We start from the raw sequence: 27,518 nt of genomic DNA on the forward strand, positions 1-27,518 counted from the left end.
AAGTTCCATGAACAAAGCTTCCTTCCTACAACTGCCCGGCTGTGGAACTCTGTTATGTTAGCCTGCTTTCTAGCTGACTACAACATGATCGTCTTCAAGTCTGATGTGAACAGATTCTTGCTGAGCAGTCCCCTTAAATAGTAATCCTTCTACTTAATTTCCATCACTGTATACGCACTAATCCTTATCCTCGAGTAGCCTTCGGATCTTGATAAGTGGAGAGTCCCGTGTAAAAAAAACAAAAAACTTTTTATTCTTTCTTTTTATCAGCCTGCGTTGCATGCATCGCTTGATTTATTCTATAGTTTATCGATCATCTGTTGTTGATCTTTTCTTTTTGTACAAATAATTCACTGCTTATTAAGGCCAAAAGCCAATCGAGGATAAGGATCAATGAGTTTGTCAAGTGGGCAGCGAGACAGCATCTTGAGGATTGGAGATCATGGTTGAAGATAGAAAAAAATAATTGATTCTTTAAGCGGGTGGTTTGATAAGATTTTAAGTGATGACTCCCTTGTAAAAAAAAAATTTTTTTTTTTTTAATTAATAAATAAGGGAGGAGGGGGGGGTCATAAATATCAGAAAATAGCCATCTTGAGGATTGGAGACCATGGTTGAAGATAGAAAAAAATTGATTCTCTAAGCTGGTGGTTCGACAAGGTTTTCTTAATTGATGACTGACTCCCTTGTAAAAAAATAAAAAATAAAAATAAATAAATAAGGGGGTGGGTAATAAATATCAGAAAGTAGCATATTTGTTTAGCCAGTAATGTAAACAAACATGGCTACTTTGTTCAGGTCCGATATTTACGAAACTTTAAAAAATGTCTATAATTTCTATTAAATATATATTTATATTTTTTTTTTTATTTAATGCAATAAAAATTGTTTTTTTTTTACTAATTTCCCGGTGGTATTTCCCTTTAAAATAATTCATGTTGGTAATAACAATGATAATCTAATTTTTTTTTTTTTTTCAAGAAAGCAAAAAAAAAAAAAAAAAAAGTTATCGGTGTTCATTTTGTACATGCTGTCTTTGTGACATAAAAGTGTATTTTTATTTATTTTTTATTTTTTCAATTTTATATTTTGTCAAAGACATATTTAGTAGAGCCAAGCATTTTTTTTTTTTTGTCATGCATTTCAACTGAAACAAAATACCAAATCAAATCTAGAGTAGGTAGAGAGTGGGGGTATTTTTTTCTTCTTCTCTATATTCAATTTTACTTTTTTTTTTTTTTTTTTTTTTAATTTGTGGTGGGAAAGAAGTACTAGAAAAGGAAGATCCCCCCCACCTCACACTCACACACACCTTAAGAAAAATTCTTTTGTTTCAATTAATAAATACAAAAGAAAAAAAAAATTCAGTTTGAATACCAAATAAATTTTCAAACAAACAGGAAGATAAAGGGTATTTTAAAGAACCAAAAAGAAAATGCTTCTCAAAATTGGAAATTTTTATAACCAAAAATAAAAAAAAAATGTAAAAATAAAAATATCTAAGTAGACAAAAATGACATAGTTGCATGGAATAAGTACAAAGAAAAAAAAACAAACAAAAAACAATTAAGACTAAAGAACACAAATATTCTAAAAAAAAAAAAAAAATAATTCGAAAGACGCCAAATTAAAAAAAAAAAAAAAAAAGACACGCAATGTCCCTTCAGATATCATCCTGATATAAGCACATCGGCATCTTCGTTCGTGGAGACGAACCACGTAGTTTTTGCTGGCTACCAAAAGCAGCCACCTGGTTGGAAAGGTCCATAGAGTTTCGGTCTGCCGATGCCTCAAATGTCGAACTGCTCCTGTGGGGACAGGACGCACTACGCTTAGCAGACTTCTTGCGGACAGGGTTCTCTGGCAATGAAAAGCAGGATTTGCGGATGAAGAGACGAGCATTTCCGACAGCGGGTCGAGTGGTACCAAGCTTCATCAAGTCAGTTAAATGCGATGCATAGCCTTCAGACAGGATCTGTGAGGGGAAAAACATAGATATATATAAATATATATGAGGATTAAATACAGGATATATAATAAAATGAAGTGTTTTTGAAGCAGAATGTATGAAAAAAGAAAAACGAGAAACTTGGATCAAGTAGAGAATAAGGACCTCAGAAGACGAGAGACTGAATGTAGACACAAAAACATGGATGCAAAAAGTACATGAGAACCAAAAATAAAAACGCAGCCAACAGTAAAAAATAAATATTTAATGTTTTTCTTAAATGCTTAAAAAAAAACAACAAAAAAAAAAACAAAAAAAACGACATTGAATAATCGTAGAGAATGAACTCATTTTAAAATGAGAAATTACTCAATAGACACCATATTGAAAATTTTTGTTTTAAAAAAAGGACAGCCCCCACACCCATTCTCGGAAAAAAACGCACCCAACATAAAACAATATATCCCCCCCCCCCACACACACACACACTTTTCTTTAAATCTTTCCTTAATATTTAAAATCATGGAATGAAACAAACAACTCAGGTTGTGTATGTTTGTTTACAAATGGTGTGTTGGCAGTCAACAAGTGTCAATTGGCATGCGTCTCCTCTCAGTCCCTTGGTACAAAAAATTAAATACGAGATTAAATCATCAAAGACATGAGCTTTACCAGTTTTATTCAGATCAACAAAAGTCTTCAGAAAAAGTAAAGACTTTCAAATTAAATTTAAAATCTTTTTTTACAGAAAAAACGTTTGTTCATTCAAACAAAATTGGTAAAGCTCTCATTCCTGAGGATTTATTTGTATTTTTAATATATATATATATATATATATATATATATATATAAAGTGAACGTGTCTGTAGGTGTCTGTCTGTCTGTCTGTCTGTGTGTGTACATTTCCCTACACAATAGACTCGAAATTTGATATACAGGGTACTGAGATTTGGGAAAATCTTTGTAATCGGTTTTCGGCCAAAAGTTTGGCTGTTAAGGGGTCAAAGTTCAACGATTTAACCTGTGAAAACTCTACCAAACTCCTCCGCCAATCTTGGGTCTAAACAATTGAAATTTTGTATATAGGTTCCTTGGACATGGCTCTAACTTAACTTGATTTGAGCCCAAAACAATAAATGTTAAGGGGTCATAATAGGAATCAAAGTTAAAATAATTGACCGCTTTTTTTTTTGCTCAGCATACACCTCCAAATACCTGAACAACGCCGGGCTGAAATGCTAGTATATATATAAAAGTGAACGTGTGTGTGTGTGTGTGTGTGTGTGTGTACATTTCCCTACGCAATAAATCTGTCAATTTTAAGTCTACAGACTCGAAATTTGATATACAGGGTACTGAGATTTGGGAAAATCGATGTGATCGGTTTTCGGACAGAAATTTGGCGATTAAGGGGTCAAAGTTCAACAATTTGACCTTGAAAACTCTACCAAACTCCGACAATTTTGGGTCTATGCACTTTAAATTTTAGATATAGGTTCCTTGGACATGGATCTAATTTATGTTAAGGGGTCATAATAGGGGTCAAAGTTTTAAAAAATTTGACCTCTGCGGTCTCTACCAAATTACTCAGACAATTTCTGGTCTAAACATTTGAAATTTTACATAAAGGGTATTCAGAGATAGAGCAAGCTTTTTAATCGGTTTGGGTCGAAAATTTGAGCTACCAATATATAAATCTATGTATGTATGTTTGCATGTCTGCCTAAAACTTTCGACAGAGGTGATGGATTTTCACAAGATCAGTATCGTTTTGAAGTTCAACGTGTCAGACGAGAAATATCGAAAAATTGGCTAAAAACATTAATTTCTTCACCCTCAACTGGGCACTTTTCTACAGGGAGGGGTCACCTTTTTTCGCCGATATTTTCGGAAGTCACCTCCTCTTTTCGATTGTCTAGCCTTAATTAAAACCTATGTCACTTCCAGTTTGGCAGTGGTCGTAACAGCAAAAACGTCACATTTTTTCCCCATTCTTTTTCTCCTTCGCAGCACGGGGTCAAGCCTGCCTTTCTACTACCACTTTTTTTTTTTTTTTGCTTAACACACACCTCCAAACACCCGGGCAACGCCAGGCACCCATGCTAGTATATATATATATATATATATATATTTACAGCACGTGTTTGCACAGCTGTACTCTTGTCTATTCTCCCTAGAACCTTCTAGCCTTTCCATCAATATAAGGGCAATAACTCTTACTTCCTTTATTAGAGTTATTTCCGCTTTAGCTTTTGATCATTATAGCAATAGTTAATATATAAACGGCTATATGCTTGTCTGTCTGTCTCCCTCTATATTTTCAAACTCTATCTCCTCCGAAACTAAAAGTTGCAGAGCAGGGGGCCTCAAATGATTGGATTTTTTATGGACCGTTGTTTTACAGGTCTTTAGCCGGTTAAAATTCTTTTTAAGGGGTAAAAAAATGGATAAAATTGAAAAAAAATGTAAAATATTTTGTACATTCATGTTAATTTATTTTAAATTTTAATCAGTTAATACGTGTTAAAAGCTGGTGAAGTTACCACTGTACTAAACGTCACGTTTGGTACAGTGGTAACTTCACCAGCTTTTAATGCTACTGTTTTGTTTCCGATTTCGATTCTAGCTAATGGCACCTAAATACTTTTTTTTTACTTTTGAAATCACAATTCTATAATAATATATACGAAATCTGAATAAATTAAAATATATTTAAGCGTATTTTAGGCCCAGGCAAAGCCCCTGCCAGTATATACATATATATATATGTATATATATATATATATAACTACTTACTCACATAAAATTAATACACGAAAGTATAGATTTATGCATAAACTAAGTATTTACTTCAAAAGTGCTCAATACGTAGGTAGAGCTAGTTAGTAAGTTATGAAATGTATATGGCGATTAAGCTACACTGAATATTCTGCGTTTCATCCGCTCTAGGACGCTTCAGGCATATATATATAAATGTATATGGAGGATGAAACGCAGAATATTCAGTGTAGCTTAATCGCCATCTACATTTTATAACGTACTATATATATATAAATAAAAATATATATATATATATATATATTTTTTTTTATTTATTTATTATTTTTAAAACAGTAATCTACGTACACGCGTGTTTCAAGGTCATTACTTCTCATCAGCGTAGTTAAACTGTTTCTAGGGATCGAACCTCAGACCATGTTTACCACAGTCCGGTGCCTTAACCGTTAGGCCATAATCCCTAGATTAATTATACTGTTTATTTTTATCGCTTATAAATTTAGATTTTGTTATTGTTGTTATTTTTCAAGCGATACATACGGTTAATATTGGCTCTGCAGAGCCAATATTAACCGTATGTATCGCTTGAAAAATAACAACAATAACAAAATATATATATATATATATATATATATATGCTAGACTACCCGTGATCTGTTGGGTCAATATGTTATATTACCTATGGAATGTATGAGCGTGACACTTGTGATGTAAAGAAAATAGTTTTTTTGTGACAAAACAGAAACATTTCTATGAAAGAATATTAAAATGAAAAAAGAATATAGATAGATTTCTAGGAGTCATTCTGTTTATAATTGTTTATTTTTGAAAAAAAATAAACTTACAGCCATTAAATTATAAGCGATTTGCCATGCTTATAGGTAAATGTGCACTGAACAGATACCGTAATACTTAAAGTTAAATTCAAATTTTGATAGATGTTAATTTAAACGCGAATAAAAACAATCGGGATGCTGAAAACGTACACAGTAAAACAGTATGTTTTATCGTTGCGTTTATTATTTATTTGTAATGCAAATTTAAAAAAACATATTTTCGGGGTTATTCATTTATGTTGGTAGTATAGAAGAAAATGTATGAATGTTTCTTAAGAAAGGTGTATTAAAAAATGGAGCATAAATTTTTTTAAAAATTGAAGGCGGTTGGTAAATCGTCGTTGTAAAATGCTGTTATGATTGTGAACAGGTTAAAATAGATTTATTTGTAAAAAAATTGCATTAAAATAACATAATACGGAAATGAATGATGTAGAAAAAAAAAAAAAATGCAGAAAGTATTAGCATTTGTTTATTTGGATAATTTGAATGCGAAATAAAAAACAATTGGGACGCTGAAAACGTACACAGTAAAACAATACATTTTATTGCCGCATTGATCATTTGTAATGGAAATTAAAAAAACATTTTCGGGGTTATTTATTAATGTTGGTAGTGCAGAAGAAAATGTGTGAATGTTTTTAAGAAAGGCATATTAAAAAATGGAGAATAAATTTAAATAAAAAAGGAAGGCAGTGGGTAAATCGCCATTGTAATATGGTCTTAGGGTTGTCAACGGGTTAAAGTAGATTTATTTGTAAGAAAATTATGTTAAAATAACTTAAATGTAATACGGAAATGAACGCATACGCAACCAGAAGTCGTAAACCAGATGTTGGGTTACAACACCAGTTACAAGGTCATTTGAGTTTTATAATTTATATATATATATATATATATATATATATTATTGATTGTTGCTATTTCTTCTGATGAGTTAAGGGCATAATAGATTCACTGATTGATATAATAATTAAGTGATTGATTTTGCGCTATGAAACAGATACTATCAAGAATTGTAAATGTCAACTGACTTAAAGGGATAAATTATAATGAATTTTGGAATATAGCTTTTTGTCATTTACTTACTATATAAGAAATAAAGGATGAAATTTCTAAGTTAAGTAAAACTGTATTAAATCGTCAAATCAATAAGGAAAAAAACTATTTCGGCGACACTATTTCAAAGCCTAATGCTTCTCATCAGGAGAGGACAAAACAGCCAGGTTTATATATATACACAAAAAAGCTGGCATAAAGACATTAGCTTAGAAATTAAATAAAGATACACTACATATGTATATAGAAGCAGAAACTATAGTAAAAATAGAATTAGAGAAAATAAAATAGATGGTGACATATACAAAATAATAAGATATGTAAGGAGAGGCATATAAAAAAAAATACAAAAATATACATACAAAGCTTCTAGGCTAATGTCCTTATGTCAGCTTTTTGGTGTATATAAATCTGGCTATTTTCTCCTCTTTTCAGCTTTTATTTCTTATATTAATTGCTCCACTTATCCGTGTAGAGTTTTTAGTATCTCGATTATTTATTATATAAGGTTATTTTTTATCTTCATCAATTATATATATTTGTAGTCATTGACATACAGTCTTGTTTCGTTGTATCACAACTCATCAGTGCCGCTAGACTAGCACTTCTCCCAAGTCAAGGATTTAACCTAGAACCATCGCATTGATAGTCACCAGTTCTACCGATCGACCCACGGGAGCGGTGCCCGCCAATAACCTCGCCAAATGTCTATTTTAAACAAACATTTGTCCACCATTTTTATAGTGCTCAAATCATTTATTTATAAACAAACCGCGAGCATATATATATATATATATATATATATATATATATATATATATATATATATATATAACTTAGTTGATTAGTCCAGATTAGAAAAAATAATTTAAATTAAATAAAGAAATAAAGAAATTTAAGAAATCAATGAATAATATTAGTAAAACATTAAGTGGACATAGGTAATTAGTGGTAACGTTGTATGATAATTTGTTTGAAAATTTTTTTTTTTTAATGGAGATACGAAAATAAGTAAATATATAAATCTTTAAAAAACTTTGCAAGAATGAAATGTAAGTAAAATATTTTCGCTTGTTTTCTTTTCCTTATAAGGGAAATAGTTTCCATAATGTTTTATTGTTAGAGAGTTTTTCATTTAACAAGTCTGATGAAAGGCTGTTCTTGTGAAAATTTCAAACGATATAATGTTTGAATTTATCCAAATAGTCTTGAAACAATTGTAACTAACGATGAAATACACTATTTGTTGCTATCAACCCATTCTTTGATGTCTTGGTTTTTGTTAAAACAATATATGAATGCTCAATTATGAAATATAACTTTGTAGCTTGCAGTTTAAGTCATCTCATTTTTGCTTAAAAATTATTGGTATATGAACGATTACTGAATTTTCAATTATATAAACCCAGTAAAATTCGGAATACTATAAATAAGACTATATATATATATATATATATACACGCATAAAGAGAGGGAGAGGGATTTTGGTGATTCATATCACATTTTAAATAAAGAACATAGTATTATAATTTACAGCTGTTTCAAAACAGTGTTTATTTTAACTAATTATTTTAATACAATAAAATTATAAATGCTTATTCTCTTCAAAACAAAACAATTTTTTTTCTAATCCAAAATATCGAAAGTTTTAATATATATAAATAGATATGCCTAAAAAAATTTCCAAATTCAATAACAGACCAAAATCACAGTAAAAGCTGGTTTGTTTGTTTTTTCAAATTTATCATCAACTAAAAATTCAGTTCTACATAAAGACTCCATAAAGATTAAAAAGCTCATACAACTGCCATATGCTGGTTAAAAAGATGATTAAAATCAGGGGAGATAATTACAATTGAAGGGAAATAGCCGGAGACCACAGAAACTCTAACCGAATTATGACTTTTATCCCTTTTAACAATCTCCTCTCTTCATTTTAATTTCTTTCCTTCTATTCTTAATTTTTAATTTCAATTCTAATTTAAAATATAATCTATATATCCCCCCCCCATCACTTTTCTTTTCTCTCACTCCTCCCTCTCTATCCAGCACTTCAGCTCTTGGTTTTTTTACACCCATACATAATTTAAAAGAATCTTTTCCTTCTAATTTATTTTGGCTTAGATCGTCTGACGAGATCGGCAGGATAATTTATTGTTTTGTCTTTGTGGCGTTTGTATGGTATTATAAGTTGCTGCACATGTACCCTCTTGGCATAAACACTCCTGATTAACAGGAACAAAAAAATATCAGCAAAATCTTACCTCCTCAACGCAGAAGTCCCAAGATTTTGGAGGGACTTCTACTCTACTAGCTTCTTTTCTCAAACTGATTGCCCCTGCAATTCCTTCCCTGATCCCTGTTTCCTCTTTTTTTTTTTGTTTTGGTTCCTCGCGGCAAACTCTTACATGGAAACGGGTGCTACGTTACAACCCTACGTCAATCCCTATGTTCAGATACACAAATAATTTAGTGCTTTTATTTACGCAAGGCAAAGCGTAAGTAAAATAATTAATAAAATAATAAATGCAGTTCTCACACATTTTTACAGCATATGGAAAAAAAATAATGAAAACGTGTAAGCGCGTGTGATCAATGTAAACACAATATCGGGAAATCGGAAAAATAATTCTCCTCTAGTGCCCTCCCCCTTTCCCTTGACGTAAAATACCTTCAACTAACCCGACAATCAGTTAAATTCCATCTCTTCATTGTTAAAGTCCGGAAATACCAGAGGGCTTTCGACTCTAATAGCTTTTTTACTTTTGTAAATTCCCTTCCTGCTTTCCTGACTATACCAACATGCAGAAATTTAAATGTAATGCAAACAAGGACTTTGCTTCACAACTTCCCTACTTAGGATGCCCCTATTAATCTGGTTCCTAATTCACTTCTCAGTGGCAATGTGCCTTGTTTGTGGTTAAATATTTTTTTTTTTAATGTGTTAATATATATTTTTTCATTAATACATATACGACACAATCACGTTCACACACCAGTTTTTGCCAGATCACCGAATGATAAGCCTGGCCAGTACCGGATGGATGACCATTTGAGAAGGCTAGGCACTATATGTACCCTGCCGAGTCATAGAAATATCCAAGGTGGTATCAGGGTGCGTGTTTAACTCACTGGAGGGGAGATGCACTGCCGAATCAAGACGGGAAGCAGCAGGAAACTACCGTCTTTACTTGTTTTCCCCGAGATTACCACAGCTCTACAATTTGGAGAGCCGTGGTCGCCAACGCTGTTAAAACAGTAGGGTTGATGATGATGATGATGATGATGATGATGATGATGAAATTGTTCGAACTTACCTGGGCTAATCCATGTTGTCTTTTTGAAACCTTGCCGACAATGTAAATCTGCTGCTTTGGTATCTCTAGTTCTCGGTAGATGCTAATGTCTTTTGCGGAACCATATGCCGCCTTGTAGACAATTTGAGCCTTGATGATAAATGAAAAATGAAGAAATAAATATTAATTCATTACATCTGATTATAAATAAATATATATCGCAAACAGCTTAAAATACATAGTTTTCTCACGTTTCTTAATTTTTGAGATGAGGATTGATTATTCGTATCATTTGGATTCTTTGGACTACTGTTCTCATCTTGAGTGTTATTTTCACAATGTTTCCGTCGATGTAACTTTCGACCTTCTTCAAGTGTATCTTATTGAACCCAAAAATATTTCTGCCAAACTCTGGAATCTGCACGGGATTTATATGGTTTGGTTTGGTTGTTTTGTTTTACAGCATATCAACCCTTTTCGGGTTATTTAATGCCGAATCCAGTTATTTTGGAAATAGTATTCATGTTGCATCCATTTATTTTGTAGAAGATTTTTATTCTTCAAACTCTTTGTATCTTCAATTGCTAATTTATAGTGTTTGGTTGGGTTGTTTTATAGTGGATTTTATCGTTTTTGTTCCCTGCCCTGCAGAACATGAATGAGTTTTGCAATGGGAGAGGGAAAATATTAATGTTTGGTACATTTTAAGTAAGGAAACCAGTCAAGAATTGGGGGAGATATAAAGAGAAAGGGAAAAGTGTGTTGTTGTTTTTTTGTTTGTTTGTTTTTTTTTTTTTTTTGTTTTTTTGCAGAACACGATTAAGTTTTGCAAAAAGGAAGTAGAAAAACAAAAAGCATCAATGTTAGGTACATTTCGTCTCAGGAAGCCAATATCTTCAGACAGCCTGATCTGGTAGCACCAGACGGGATTTAGAATGGAACTCTTTATTTAATGCACAGGGGTAACATGCTTTCGTTCCGTCAGTCATTTTAAACATACTTTTCTTTGTTATTTATCTCCTTCTGTCTCTCTTTGTCATATTTTCCCTTTCTGTTTTTACTTTTACGATTTTATTTTATTTTTTATATTTTATATTATATGCTATAAATCAAATTTTTCTTTTTATCGCTTTTAACAAACAATCTCCTCTCTTCATTTTAATTTCAATTCTAACTGTAAATATAATCTATATTTCTCCCCCCACCCACCCATCACTTTTCTTTTTCTTTTCTCTCACTCCTCCCTCTCCCCTCTCTATCCAGCACTTCCATTCGTAATTTAAAAGAATTTTTTTCCTTCTAATTTATTTTGGCTTAGATCGTCTGACGAGATCGGCAGGACAATTGTTTTGTCTTTGTGGCGTTTGTATGGTATTATAAGTTGCTGCACATGTACCCTCCTGACATAACCACTCCTGATTAACAGGAACAAAAAAAAATCAGCAAAGAAGTCCTGAGTAATTTGAAATTGTATTTTGTGTATCGACCACACTGAGGATTGAACCTTCAACCTCCAGAAGAGTTCAACTAAATTTAACCAAGTAATTTATCCACTACACCATGGATCTTTAATTCAAAAACTAAAACATTAAAGAGCTACGAAGATGGGAGTGGTACCAATAAAAAGAGTGACCGTTTGTGCTCCAGAATTTTTTTTTTTTTTTTTTTTTTTTTTTACATAGTCACCGCCATTCTCAATGCTCAGTTGTAAAAGTTTGGTGTACGCTTTGCCATTCTGAAATCGACAAACCCATCTCCTAACAGTACTGACATCAATTGCATCGGCTTTGTTAGCATTCAATAGTCACCGGTTAATGTTGATCGGTTCAATTTTTCTGCATGGACGAGTTCAATGATGTATCTCTACTTCTGACGTACATCCATGACAGGCATTGCTTTCTTAGAGTCTCACATTGTCAATATCTGCAACAGAGAGATGAAACTGATTGATAAGCATGGATTTGAGAAAAAAAAGGAATAAAAACCTGGGCAGAGATAGGTTAGACTGAAATTCAATTTCTAAATGCTGTCTCACCCATTCCAGAATGGGAAACTGAATATGATGATGAGGTCATGAATAGATATATTTTTTTTTTTATATATAGTAGCGTGCCACTATTGTGAGCAGCAGGCAAATCTGATGAGTTCCCAAAATCAAAACCTCAAAATGGTACACCAACTTCAAGAAACAAGTGCCAGCAGAACAACCTCCACTGCGAAACTGGTCAAACATTTTGAACAAGACTGTCTTACAAATGAGACAGAATCAGAGATCAAGCCAGCCGGGAAAATAACCCAAAAGAGTCACAAAAAATACAAGACCTTCAATTGCAAAAAAAATGGAAGAATATATTTAGTTATTGATTTTCGATACTTATTGGAGGCATTACGATGCAAAATCTATCTAAGAACACCTCCAGACACAAAGTATATTTGTGTGAAATTAATAAAAATTTCTTAGAGTAATCGACAGCATGCTAAGTAATTTCTGGATGAATTCGTGCAGGATTATATAAGTAAGAAAGACTCTATAGACTGGCCAAAAAGAGGATCGCTCCACTATGATCAAGAGAAGACGATAATGGCTATCCAAGCTGAAGACTTGTTGACCAATGCTTTTAAAAAGAATAGCATTTTCAGCAATGACGGCAGGTGTGGATTCAGCCACAGAAAAGTAGAGAGTGTGAGTCACATGACATCCAGCTGCAAGGTTCTGCTAGGGGACGGCTACTATACAATACGACACAGTGGAGTGTATAAATATATCCACTCTATCAAAAGTTGAATATCGAATATAGCAGCAAGTCCTGGGAACATATATGAGAAAGAACAGTTAAAAATAAGCCATGCACCATCTACTATGACGATGCAATTTCTACAGCTATGTGTCAAGAAAACGAAACTATTAAACCTGACGTAGTGATTATGAAACAAGAAGGAGAAGGAAGTAACCTTAGTAGAAGTTAGAGTCTCCAAGGATATTGGGCTAAACAGAGATGAGAGAGAAAAGATAAAATACGAAAGTCTTATGTACGACATGAAAAGAAACCGGAATCTTAGGAAGATCTCCATCATTCCAGTAAGTATAGGAGCAACTATACTCGTTATAAAGAATTTCAAAAACTACTTGGCAAATATACCTGGTGATCTAAGTGCAATAGAGGCACAAAACCTGCACTTAAAGAGACTGTGAGAATCTTAAAAAGATCTCTCGGTTGGTTGGTTGTTTTTTGTTTTTTATGGCATATCAACCCTTTTCAGGTTACTCAATGCCAAATCCAGTGATTTTGAAGAAAAATTTTTAATAGAATATTTTTTTTTTCAAATCAGTTTCTATTTAATAAATAGTTGAGACCCTAATAGGTACTACCACTCTGGGTCAGAGTGGACCTGGGAGCAGTGGCAATTAAGGGGTGGCTCCACACTCCCCAAAGCCCACAAGCTGGGGCCTCACCATCAGATATAGTTTAAGGTCATATCCAGGACCATCTCTCGATATGAGATAGTGGGTGAATGTCTGCCATCAGAAAGAACAAAATAAGAAAATTTTTTAAATGTATATATAAATTATCCGAAATCTGATATATAATTGCGTCATTAAAATCGCAGTATTGTTACCACATTAGTACTAGTGCACCAACCGCTAGTCTCTCCTTCTTGAACAGGATGCAAAACAGAGTCTCTAATTTAATAGACCTCACACTGTCTAACAAGCTCCAGCCTCTGTCCCATCACCGCAATGTTGCATCCCTCTGCTTGTTTTTCAAGTACTTTTATCAAATGTAATCCCACCTCTTCACTCTAGATCAGGGGATCTCCAAACTATGGCCTGCAGGCTAGATCCGGCCCACCAAAGTCTTTAATCCAGCCTGCGGAACTTTTATGAAAAACATAAAAATATTCAGAAAACATTAAAAAAAATAAAATAAAATAAAAAAATAATGAAATGTGTGAAAATAGTTTGGTTGCTTTTCTTTTTGTTCAGAAAATGATTAAAAAAAATGAGGTTTGGAAGAACCGGTTTCATTAAAAAGCAAAACTAATAAGCGAAACAGTATAAAACACGTTTAGGTCTTTTTTTATTTTATTTTGGCACATCTGCAAAGAAGGTGGGCTCTCTCTACTGTGCTAGAAAACTACTTACACCTGAAAGTATCCTGTACCTCTACAAGGCCACCATTCGCCCATGTATGGAGTACTGTTGTCACATTTGGGCTGGTGCATCTGCTACTAGTCTCTCGCTCCTGAACAGAGTTCAAAAGAGTCGCCAACCTGATAGGTTCTGAACTGTCATCTATGCTTCAGCCTCTGTCCCATCAACGAAATGTTGCATCCCTCAGTCTGTTCTACAAATACTTTAATGGTGAATGCTCTGATGAATTACAAGCACTTGTACCCTCTCTACATGAGTACCCCCGACAAACCCGACAAGCAGCTAAATCCCACCCCTTCATGGTAAAGATCCCTAAGTATAAGAAAGCCTTCTACTCCAATAGTTTTCTCCTCAGAACTGTTAGACTTTGGAACTCCCTTCCGGAATTCTGCTTTCCCAACTGTAATGACATGCAGAAGTTCAAATGTAATGTGAACAGACATCTTGCTATTCATCTCTCTTCATAATACCCATGCCACTTATGTCCCTGATAGTAGCCCCCTACTTCAAAATGGCACTGTGCCTTGTTTTTTTCAAATGTCAGTAATATGGCCTGCAGTTAAAAAAATTTGGAAACCCCCTGCTCTAGATGACTGAAAACTTTCGACCCTCACAACTTCTATCCCTGGAGTTCTTGCATTTATAGTTCCATTACCACTCTCTCTTTTGCTGACTGCACCAATGTGCTTCAATTTAAATATAATGCGGACAAACATCTTGCTACACAACTCTCCACTTAGGATATCCCTATCAATCTGACTCTTACCATAGAATTCCATTATATCTTTGTGGTAAAAAAAAAAAAAAAAAACAATTAAAAATAGATAAGTGCAGGTGGTCTTACCTCTGTCTGGTAATTTTTTAAAAAGTTGAGTTTCTGTCTGAGAGGATCTTTGGAAATGCCATCCATGAATCCGACCATTCCGTGCGGAAAATTATGCTGTGCCAACCAAGAGATGACTTTCTTGTGCTGCATATCTGGCCGTGCGGTCACGTAAAGTATAAAGTAGCCAAGGTTTTGCCAGTGACTAAAAATAAATTTAAATAATTTTTATCTCACTGCTTTGCTACACTTGCATGACAATGTTTCGATCTATAGTTATTAATAACTAAGATCTCATTAGGTAAAAATAAAACTTCTCATTTCCTTTAGATGTTCATTTTGGAAGTCTAATAATTGAGGCAAATTATACACACACACACAGTGTGTGTGTATATATATATATATATATATATATATATATATATATTTTAAAAAATATAATAGGCGGAAGTTTCTCGAGAGCTCTTTCGGCTATCATCTCGTCAGGAGAAAATCGATAGCAACCTAAATAATATTGTGTCGAAAAATAAAGAGTTCTAATAGGGAACTTATTAAATGTGCCAAAAGTGCGATGCTGGTTATGTTGGGCGAACATCCTTGCACCTTTTGACTCGTATAAACCAGCATGTTTCATCGAAGATCAGACAAGGGAGGATGGGGTCTGGTGGTCTCCCTCCTTCTGCAGCCTTGGACTCTGCTATTGGCCAGCATTTGGTTGACAACCCGTGATGTGCCGATAGATATAAAATAGATTGGTTCGAGGTGCTACATAGAGCGGACTCCAAAAACCATTTAAAGATTTTGGAGGCCGTCTCTATTGCGGTGCGTCAACCTTCTTTGTGCCGGCAAAAAGAAACATCAAACGCATTGTTTCTCTTTGGGGAACTTTGAATCTTTTCTCCCGCTTTTTTTTTTTTCTTAGTGTCCCCGTACTTTTGGCACATTTAATAAGTTCCCCATTAGAACTCTTTATTTTTTGACACAATATTATTTAGGTTGCTATCGATTTTCTCCTGACGAGATGATAGCCGAAAGAGCTCTCGAGAAACTTCCGCCTATTATATTTTTTAAAACTATATATAAATTCTGTACCTCTAAACATTTATATATATATATATATATATATATATATATATATATATACACACACACACACACACACACACACAGATATCTTATTTTATATATAAAAGGTACTTTGTCTGTGTGAGTTTGTTCCTATGGACTCGAAAATGACTGGACCAATTTTTTTAAATTTCACACAAATATACTTTATGTGTCTGGGAGTGTTCTTAGAATGCCTCCAATAAATATTGAAAATCAATAACGGAAAATATATATATATATATATATATATATGTATAATGTTACAGAGGGTCAGCATAATATCATAGATTTCAAGCCATTTGTTTAAAGGACAGATGAAAAAGGCTTATCTCTGAAAATCCATGGGTTAAGGTTCAATTTTTTATATTCCTTGGTTGAACACATGATGATCTCATGAATTTTGTAAATTCTCAAATTTTTTTTTACAATACTTTCAGGGAGACCCAATGCTATCCGGGATTGAATGAGTATCAACAAATGTTCAACACTTTAAATACTTTTATTGTTAAAATTTTCAATCAAATCAATTGATTATCTGCTCTAGTTGGGGACTCACCATGGTGTACTGGGAGGAAGTTTCACATGCCTTCCCACAATGACAGTCCGCAATACATTGTAGTTTACATTGCACTGTAGAGAACCTACTATTGATTTTATAAAATTATTTTTGAATGACTTGAATTAAAGTCCAGTATCATGGTTTTATTGTGCTTTAAACAAAAACAGTTATTTCGAACATGCCCCTGCCTTATCAAAGAACCTACTGTCCATTTTATATGTGGAGCCCTTCTGCTTGTGCGATGATAAAACTTTTCAAATGCACTTGTGATGTTAGGCTGTATAAGGCGTTAACTTTAGTCAAAATCGTTTGTTCTTTCTTTCATTGGATTTTTTCAATTATCGATATTTATCGAATACTTTTTTCAATTATCAATACTTATCAAAGGCAATCCAATAGAAAACCTATCTAAGAACACTCCTAGACACATAAAGTCTATTTGTGTGAAATTCTAAAAATTAAAAGAAATCAATAGGGAATGAACTTGCATACAAAAAAGTGCTATATATATATATATATATATATATATATATATATATTAGTAAGTTTTGTAAATATATAGGGAAATTAAGCTGCACATAATTTTCCATGTTTCATCCTCATGAGGATTCGTCACACTATTGATGGAATTGGTATTACTTCATGCTATTGGCTACAATAAATAGGTGTGTGAATAACTAAGAATATTATTGGCTGACTAGCAAATGTAGTACCACGTGGATATATAAAAACACAAAGCAACATCTATTCCATGCAGTAGCCTGACCAATCGCCATGAGGATGAAATGTGGAAAATTCTGTGTAGCTTAATTGCCATATATATTTTCAAAACTTACTACCTAGCTCTACTTAAGTATCGAACACTGTCAAAGTAAATCCCAAAATTATTTACATACAATTTTATGTAGATACATATAATAATATATATATATATATATATATATATATATATATATATATATATATATAAATAAACTGAAATTTTGAAATATATATTTTATAATACTGTAAGCCTAAAGTTCAAATAAATATTAGTATCAATCCCAACCAGATAAAGAAAGCTCAATAGATGAGATAGAGCATTAATATAAATAAAAATATGGAATTAAATTATGTAAATTAAAACATTTCCAACAAATTTCTAATTCGACAAGGAATAAAAAATGTAAAGTTTTTTCCTTAATCCATCGATTTTCAATAAATTGCTCATCTCATTACAGAAACTATTTTTAGCAAAATAACGTTTATAAGCAGCTGTAAATTTTGATATTTAGCACATAGATTGAAAAACAAAAAAGTTTGCATGAGAAATTTTAAAGTTTTGTATTTCTTGTTGAATAATAAATTTATCATAATTTAATTTCAAAATTTCATTTATATATATATATATATATATATATATATATATATATATATATATATATATATTAAGAGGTATATTTGGTAAAAAACAGGGGAAAAGTGCTCTATATGTTGGTAGAGCTAAATATCTCTATTATTTCAACCTCGGGAGTATTTGCTTAAATCATTCCGAGATGGTTTCTATAGACAGGATAAAACAATTATCCAGCCTATGTCATCAGACAGTTTAAACCAAAATAAATTGTAAGAAAAATATTTTTGATTACATATGGATATCTTACTTTGTCATATTTCCCCCTTATTTTATCTCGTTTAACAAACAACTTGTTTTTGACATTCTCAATCCAATTTCTTTCCTTCTCTTTTCAATTCTAATTATAATTTATTTAAATATACTTTTCCCTTCATCCCATCCCTTCTCCTCCTTTCTTTCTCTCTCTCCTCACCCTCTCTATCCATTTCTCCAACTCTTGATTTCTAATATCCATATGTAATCAAAAATCTTTTTCTTACAATTTATTTTGGCTTAAATTGTCTGATAACATAATAAAGATATTTAGCTCTACCAACATATAGAGCACTTTTTCCCCTGTTTTTTACCAAATATATATATAATATAATATAATATAATATAATGGATAATTTGTCTATCCCGTCTATAGAAACAATCTTGAAATGATGTAAGCAAATACTCCTGAGGTTGAAATAATAAAAACACACACATATATATATTATCTTACTATACAAATTTGCCTTTTAGCATAGATACCAAACCTTATAAAAAAAAACACAGTTTCAAAACCAAGAAATATTTATAAAAAAAATTATAAAATATAATGGACGTTGGGCAATACTGAGTTGGTTTAGCTATAATATAACAAAATAACTACATTAAAAAAAAAAATGGGCACTCACCGGACAACATCAACAGCGCCTGCCCGAACTTTTGGATCTTTACCCATGATGGACATGCTGGCAGTGAACGAACCATCGATGCTGAACACAATTGTTTCTGTTTTAGGTGGGAGGACTGAAAGGAAAAAATCCGTTGATGTGTGGTCACCTCTGTAAAATGAAAACAAAAGAAATATTTTTAAATGCACAAAGTTGAATTTTTTTTTATTTTTAAGGCGATGCCAATGCAATTTTGGTTGAATATTTGGAGGGTCTCTTTTAAGGGTTCCAATTTGGGCTGAATATTCTTGGAAATAGCAGATTTTGGGGAAACATTTTCACTGAAAATATTTTTTTAGGTTTATAATTAAACTAGTGAAGGATACCCGGCGTTGCCCAGGTGTTTGGAGGTGTGTGTGGTTTTGGGTAAATCAAAACTCCGGGGGGGGGGGGTTAGGTTGAAATAAATTTAAAAAAATGTTCTGGTAGGTAAGTATGAGGATCGAACCTGAACCCTTGAGGCAAAGTTGTAAATTAAAGTGTGAAAAAAAAATGTGCGACGTTAACCATTGTGCCACTGCGAGATGCTAATGGAAATTTAATTTTAAACTTTAATTACTTAAATTAGCAGGTGCACGTTTTAATGACTTAATGAGGTCAATTTTTGACTGCGGGGTAGCATTTCATTTTTTTTTTTTTTGCCCCAAAGACGTTGGAGGTAGGGGAAAACATTATAGGAAAAGGCCTAACCTACATGCGGCGAGCAAAAACTGTTGAATATTTATCTTCCTGAAGTCGAGCAAATTAAATAGATAGGCGAGCTCCGTTGTTAACTCTGAGATATTACGATTTACATGTGATATAAAAAGTTTTAAAAAGTTGTTAGGCGACCGACCACTTCTCTGAAGAAAGCCTTTCTTGGACATACACAAAAAGCGAACATACATTCTCGCTTTTATATATATATATAGATGTGAGAAAGAGAGTTGTTTTATGATAAACAAACAAAATAATGAATTCAAAAGCATAAATTTACAAAACGTATATCTATTATATAAATCTCACCTGTCTGTTTAAATGTATGTATGTATGTTTGCCTAAAACTTTTGACAGAAACGACATATTTTCACGAGATCAGTATCATTTTGAAGCTCGACCCTTTATTTTAGTCACATAATTTTTTAAAAATTGATAACATGCACGCTTAAGTCAGCTAAAATCAAAATTAAACATTTAGTGTTCCATCCGCATTCCCTACTGTTTGAGCTATCGACAGATAGACAAGAAAGATTTCAAATTAAACCACTTCAATCTATGAATTAACTTGCGCATGTGTAATAGAAAATATGTCAGCAAGTTGAAATAAACATTTTGCATTTCAACTTGCCGACATATTTCTGTACGCGTTATTCATCCATCCAAACAAAGATTTTACTCGTTATAAACCATCCTTGGTGTATGATTACTATTGCCTGTTAATTTCAGTGTTATGTGACCAATATTTTAAGAGTTCATCTGTACAAATATTTACAGACACACATACACACATCTAGTGCTTTATTTATATAGATGTTATTTTCTTTTTGTTGTTCAATTTTGCTGCAATACCTAAACAGAAGAAATCAACAAGATTTTATTGTCTTTTCAAATTCTTTACGTGCGTGGAACAAGTTTTCAGACTTCTAGACCGGAGAACATATTCTGTAGGCCGAAATTAATCAAAGGGAGATAACTATGTGCTTACAATTAATACCTACCTGACTACCATTTTGATTGGGTAAATTCCTTGAGTGACCCGTTTCTCTTCAGGAATGGTGAAGCTTATCTTACCATGGTTATCGGTCATTGCATTGCCAAGATGATGCCATTCTCCCGATGGGGGTGCCATCATTATGTAGACATCCACCTGAACAATAAAAAGAAAAGCATAATGTTAACATATCATTCACAAAATATATGAACAAATAAATTACAAATGTTTTTTTGTTTATTTTTTTTACACTCTCTTTCATAAGGCATATTGCCACTTGGAACGTAAAGGGCTATTATTTGGGATATGTGCCTAACAGAGGAATGTGGGGAGTTGAGCAGTGAGATGTCTGTTCACATTACATTTAAACTTCTGCAGGTGAGTACAGTCAGGAAACAGAGAGGGAATTCTAAATGTTAGCAGTCCGAGGAAAGAAATTATTAGAGTGGAAGGCTTTCCGTCATCTAAGGAACCTCAACAGTGAAGGGGTGGGATTTTGCTGCTTGTCAAAAGCATGTAAGTGCTATAAATTAATCAGAGGACATTTCATTAAAGTACTTGTTAAACCGGCACAGGGATGTGACATTGAAGCAATAGGACAGAGGTTGGGGCTCGCCCAACAGTGCAAGACTTATTAGATTTGAGACTCTTTTTGCGGTTCTGTCTAAGAGTGAGAGATTAGTTGAGGGATGCACCAGCCCAGATTTGGTAATAATATTCTATGCATGGGCAAATCGTGGCTTTGTAAAGATATAAGATGCTCTCTGGTGTCATTTTCTAGCTTGATAGAGGGAGCCTACCTCTTTGCAGCAGCTCTGGCAATGTCCTCAATGTATTTGTTCCAATTCATGTTGCCTGTGAATGTTAGGCCGAGGAGATTGAAAGGTAGGATGTTATTTATCATGACAGTGTTTGAGAAGGTTTCTTGTAATTGTTAAAGGAAAAAATCTTAGTCTTGGTAGCATTTAAATGTTACCGTCCATTTATGGCCCGATTCCACTATGGACTTGCATGTGTGTACATCCATTTTTCCCTCATGTCAATCATAGAGCATCATCCGCAAATATATCCATTTCAGACACAATTTTATGAGGGAAGTCATTTATGAGATGCCTTCAATAAATTTCCAGACTTTTTTTGTACAGGCATTTAAAATTGTCATAGATTCTTGAAAATTCAATTTGTTATTGCGATACATCTTATGAGATGACTGACCGATTTTTATGATTTCAGGTTCAAATCAACAGCTACAGCAGGAATTGGAATACACCCCACTAAAGCCTGATTGTCATAACTGGTGAATTTCAAAAATGCAATCTGGACATGAGGGCACTTTAAAAGAACGATATGCAATAAAATTCTGTTTTAAACTTGGAAAAAAATGTCCCAGAAACACATGGAATTCTTTAGACAGCTTTTGGACCATCTTGCATGAATCAAGCATCAGTTTTTGAGTGGCATAAGAGATTCAAGGAAGGCAAGGAGCTTGTGAAGGATGATGAGGGTGTGGGAGGAGTAAAGAAGTCAGAACATCAGAGTTGATTGGCCAAATAAAGAATTTCATGGATAAGAATCGTCGGGTGTTTATAGAGACAATAAGTGCACAGTTTGATGTCAGTGTGGGAACTGTACACACAATTATTTGCAAGGAACTGAAGATGTGAATGATTTGCACAAAGTTTGTCCCAAGGGTGCTCCATCCTTGTCACAGACTATTTGAGCAAGATAGCCATCAATACAGTGCCTCACCCTCCCTATAGTCCAGACCTTACTCCCTGTGACTTTTGGTTATTCCCTAAGCCTAAGGAAAACTTTGGGGGTTGACATTATAAGACAATTGAAGAGATGAAAGAGGCTGCGACAAGAGTCATTGACATGCTCACACAAGAGGACTTCCATGGGGGCCTTCCATAAATTGTTTGAATGGTACAAGTGCATTGCAGCCGGAGGAGATTACTTCGAAGAGGACTAGAGTTTCATGTATGCACTATCAATAAAAGTGCCAAGATGAAAAAAGTTTGGAAACTTATAGAAGATAACTCGTATGAATATCGGAAATAGTAAAAGTTCAAAGATCGATCGCTGGGGTACACTTGCATTAATATCATGTTTATCAGACTGTTAAAAAATATATCAAGTTGACAGAGAATAGCACTCAGTGCTCAGACTTTTTGGCTTCTATAATGAAAATAATCTTTAATATATATTTTTTAACAGTTAAAATTTATTTCTTGGATTCTCGATTTTATAGTATAATAGGAAAAAAAGAACCTGAGCTGACTGCCATTTTCTGTCAACGTCTAAAACTTAGTGGTGGTGGTGGTATTGATGGCTGTCTTTGTTATGAATGTGGGTTATACAAATTTACAAAAAAAAAGGAAGGTAATAACTGGGAGAATCGCTACATGAAATGAAAAGTTAATTGTGAATAAAAAAAAAACAGATACTACACTACAACCTCACCTAAATAAAAAAAAAAGAGATAGTATAGTATTTCCTAGAAAGATGGTCTAATAAAATAGACCCGAGGTTATATTACTCCTTCCTCCAAAGGAGGGTGTAATACCTTTACCATAGAAAAAATATCAAATACTTTAAAAAAAATTTTTTTTTTTTTTTACATGGTAGTCACCACTTATCAAGGCCCGGAGGCCACTCAGGGATAAGGGTTATTGCATGTACAGTAATCAATGGGATAATATCAAAGTAATCATTAGTAATGGAGATTCGATAAATTGGATTACTTAAGGGGGCAGGTTCATGAGGAATTTGTTTATGTTGGACTTGAAGACATCCAAGTTGTAGTCAGGTGGGAAGTATAATTGGCATAGTTATTAGTTTGTTTTAGTAGATAAGAACATCACAGAGTTACACATTTCTTGCATCGTTTCATGCATATCTGGAGACAGTTTTTGTAGAAGATGTAGAAATTCAGAAATCAAGCTGCATTGTTTTTTCTATTTAATTTGTATAAAATAAAATACGCATCAAGTGCGCTTGATGCGTATTTTATTTTATTCAAATTAAATCAACGTTTCTATAATGGAACTCACACTCCTAACGTTAAACTCGCATTGCCAACGCACCGTTCCGACATTTCAAAATACATCCGCTGAGAGACAACACGCGGATCTTTACAGACTTTCCCTTTTTTTATTCTCCAACTTTACAACATGGCAAGAAAGAAGAAAAGAAAAGAAAGAAAACAACATACTGAGGATGGAGTTTAGCTCGAAAATATATTTAAATTATAAATTTCAAAGAAATATTTTGTTTATTTTTCTAATATTACGTTGTGATTTGGCTTTCAAGTGCACTTGATGCCTATTTTATTTAATTCTTTGAATATCTATTTTTCCAAGCCAATCATACTTATAAATCAGTGAATATGGACTTCCTGTTCCTGTTTAATATAACTGCAATTTTATTTATATTTTAACGTTTCAGTCGAAACCATTCACTGTAACCTGCGATTATTCTCTAACAATCGGCGTCGGTCTGTCTCTCCTTGTCAACCGTCCTTGCAATGGCAGAGCAGCTGCACAAGCATCAGCAGTCAAGCTTCATGTCTCGATGAATTGACCATGTCCAGCATAACAAATGGTAAGTACACTTCGTATCAGGTGAGGAGAGAACAGTAATATAGATTCAGATTGATACTAACCAGCATAAGGAATCCAAATAGTTGATTCTTGCTTGAAAGAAAACATACTGAGGATGGAGTATAGCTCTGAAATATATTTATGTTATAAATTTCAAACAAGTAAAATATTTGTTTACTTTCGTAATATTACGTTGTGATTTGGTTTTCAAGCGTACTTGATGCATATCTTATTTTATTCAAATTAAATCAACTTTTCTATAACGGAACGCACACCTTTGATGTTATTTACTTTGGGGTTTTGGTTTTTTATTTGTTTTATGGCATATCAACCTTTTTTGCTTTTTTTTTTTTAGATTGAAACATGTTACTTTGATGTAAATCTCTTCTCAATTGACAAGAATATATCATTGCCTTCGTTCAGTCTAAAAAGACAATGGATAGCCCCTGTAAAGGTATCTGCGCATGTAATTGTGAGACACAGGTAGTGTAATATCCAACCACACCTCTCCTGAATCGGCACTGCTTGAGTCCAGCGGCAAGGAGAAGTCCAGGATGACTGGAAACAATGCTGAGATGAGCGTTGACCCATACATTACTCAAATAGTCACTCATTTAGAACTGACCAGGCTCAATGATGCTTAACTTCGGTGATCAAAGGGGAACGAGTATGTCAACGTGATTATGCCATATACAAGATTATATACAGACAGACAAACATCAAAGGTTGAGATAATTAATTATTAAGAAAATAGCATTCAAACCTTCTCTCCGCAAAGGTAAGTCATGTCGAAAGGACCGTAGGTGAATTTGGCAGTAAGAATCTGGGGAGAGTCCTCTATGACAATCACATCATTGGCTCGGTGATTGGGTTGCAGGTTCTGGGAAAAAACAAAAATTACAATTATGATTATTTTTATTTTATTTTTTTTACTCCTTAAGGAAGGGGACATAATTGAATTTCTAGAACAGCAGATGGTGAAATGGATGTGTCATTTAAGTAAGAGTTGATGAAAGTCTTGTAATCTAAATTGATGAAGACCACTAGACCAATGAGTCAAATGAACTCGAACAAAGGAAGCAGGGAATAAATTAGACCGTGCTAATGAAAACATGCCATAATAGTATTCATAGAAAAGACTCGATTAAGGATACAAATGGTAATACTAATATGAAATGACCCGTCGCGTCACAAGTGTGAACCATCTGTGACCCAACGGGTCATTTCTCGGCATAAAGTCCGCTTACCCGCACTTTGATGGTGGTCCTTCGTTTTAACCATTTCTCACATGGCTGGGACGGCGAGAATTTCCGACTTGTCCCCCTGTTGATTTCTGTTTCTACACTCGAAGTAAATGACTCTTGGCGAAACACCTGGAAAAAAATTAAATTAATGCAATTAAATATATCAATCGGAAATAATTGCAAATTTGAAAAATTAAAAAGCAAAATAAAAAACCGTATGCGAAGGTAAAAAAAAGGGAAGATAAAGAAGAGAAAAGAGAGAAAAAAAAAATTGAAAACCAATCATCTGATGGTTAGAGCTGATGACTATCAACTTGTTGGTTGAAGGTTTCACACCTGGCTACGGATAAGTGTTAGTCTAGCCACACTGAAAAATTATGATAAATTGTAATAATCTGTCTGACCATATATATACATGGTTGTATCATTCTACTGCTCCAGAAAGTATCTCACCGCTGACACAATCCTTTATCTGTACAAGAGTCAAGATGGAACTGTTGTGCTTTTACAACGGAGTCACCACTTATCAAGGCCCAGAGACCACTCGAGAATAAGAGTATGGTAGTCAATGGGACAATATAGTAGTAATCATTGTTAGTGGAAATTTGGTAAATTGTATTACTTAAAAGAACTTGTTTACATTGGACTTGAAGATGACCATATTGTAGTCAGCTGGAAAGCAGAAAAACAGAAGAGAGTTCCACAGGTGTGCAGTTCTAAGAAAGCAGCTTTGTTCATGGAATTTACGTTTAGGTTTAGGCACAGATAAAGAGTGGGGGAAATTATTGATAGTGGTTTCAACTAGACAAGTGTTTTTGGGAAAGTTTGGCGATGGGGGACCATAGATTGGAGCTCCTATGGGCACTTGCCATGAAAATAACGAAAGGGCAGAGACAGGCTCGCAACGTTTTTCTATGGGAAAGAAGTTACGGGGAAGAGAAAAGAGCATCCCTTACTAGGCTGGGGCAACAATACTTCATAGTAGGACGTACTTTCTTATACAGGTAACCACATCTGGGGTGGAGCTCGTAAGAGCAGCATTTTCTGCATTGACAGAGTATAAAACCATCTTCGAAATTTAGTGGGCGGTGATCTTTTCGGCCCCCCCCCCCACTTCCTCTTTCTCACAGAAGAAATGTTGCGAGTCTGTTTCTGCTCTATCATTACTTTTATGGTAGGCGTTCGACTGAGCTCCAATCTACGGATCCTCTCCGTAAAACGTTCACAACAAATATTTGCCTAGCTGCAACAACTGTCAACAACTTCCTGCACTCTTTATCTGTGCTTAAAACTAAACAAAAATTCCATGAGCAGAGTTTCTTTCCTAAAAGTGTCTGTCTGTGAAACAATACCATGGGTCTGCTTTCCGGCTTACTATAACATGGTCGCCTTCGAATCCAATGTGAATAAATTCCTATTGAGCCATCCTCTTAGATAATTTAGCTCTACACAAGTTCCACCATTACTGATCTTGTTGTCTCCCCCACCTATTTAACACTCATCCCTTATTCAAGAGTGGCCTCCAGGCCTTTATAAGTGGTGACCTCCCAAATAATATATATATAGCATTGAGAGGATTAACTGAAATCAAGAATTAAAAACAAAAAAAAACAGAATTTTTGAGGATATCATTATCGAAAAAAAATTGTGCCAATTTTCTGATGGCAAAAACAATTTTTATTTGTTTGTTTTCGTTTAACTTAATTTTCCATGGTTCGTATTAATGAATCTATAAGTCACACCCATAAGTTTATCTAAATTTGTGAAAATATATGCACATATTATATGAAGTTTTGTGATAATTCAATCTCCACTACAAAAAAAGCAACTGTATATTTACAAATTTAAAAAGAATCAGAATCAGTAATTGCATAGGAATCGCGAATTTAGGAAAACACTGGTAATTATATCAGAATTACATGGTAGTCTATAATATAAATCTCACCTGTCTGTTTAAATGTATGTATGTATGTATGTATGTATGTCTACCTAAAACTTTTGGCAGAGACGATGGATTTTCACTAGATTAGTATCATTTTAAAGATCGACTCTTCGGATGACAAATATCCAAAAATTGGCTAAAATGATTAATTCTTTCACCCTTAAC

The 27,518-nt window shown here is 33.6% G+C and overlaps 1 protein-coding gene across 7 annotated transcripts in view; it reads right to left on the minus strand.

The window, feature by feature from the left end:
- Positions 1-1,187: 1,187 nt before the first annotated feature.
- Positions 1,188-27,518, minus strand: part of LOC145261225 (protein retinal degeneration B-like) — a 633,753-nt gene continuing 607,422 nt past the window's right edge. For all 7 annotated transcript variants that reach the window (XM_080119583.1, XM_080119584.1, XM_080119585.1 and 4 more), the window contains 7 exons: positions 25,415-25,540; positions 24,931-25,047; positions 20,573-20,721; positions 18,837-18,986; positions 14,915-15,098; positions 9,939-10,067; positions 1,188-1,975 (listed from right to left, as the gene is read on the minus strand). In XM_080119583.1, coding sequence (XP_079975709.1) covers positions 1,664-1,975; positions 9,939-10,067; positions 14,915-15,098; positions 18,837-18,986; positions 20,573-20,721; positions 24,931-25,047; positions 25,415-25,540 — 1,167 coding nt within the window. In that variant the 3' untranslated portion in view covers positions 1,188-1,663. The remainder of the gene's footprint in view (positions 1,976-9,938; positions 10,068-14,914; positions 15,099-18,836; positions 18,987-20,572; positions 20,722-24,930; positions 25,048-25,414; positions 25,541-27,518) is intronic.

Source organism: Euprymna scolopes, chromosome 37 (genome assembly GCF_053919585.1).
Source record: "Euprymna scolopes isolate OS-2025 chromosome 37, ASM5391958v1, whole genome shotgun sequence".
Taxonomy (NCBI): Eukaryota; Metazoa; Mollusca; class Cephalopoda; order Sepiida; family Sepiolidae; genus Euprymna; species Euprymna scolopes.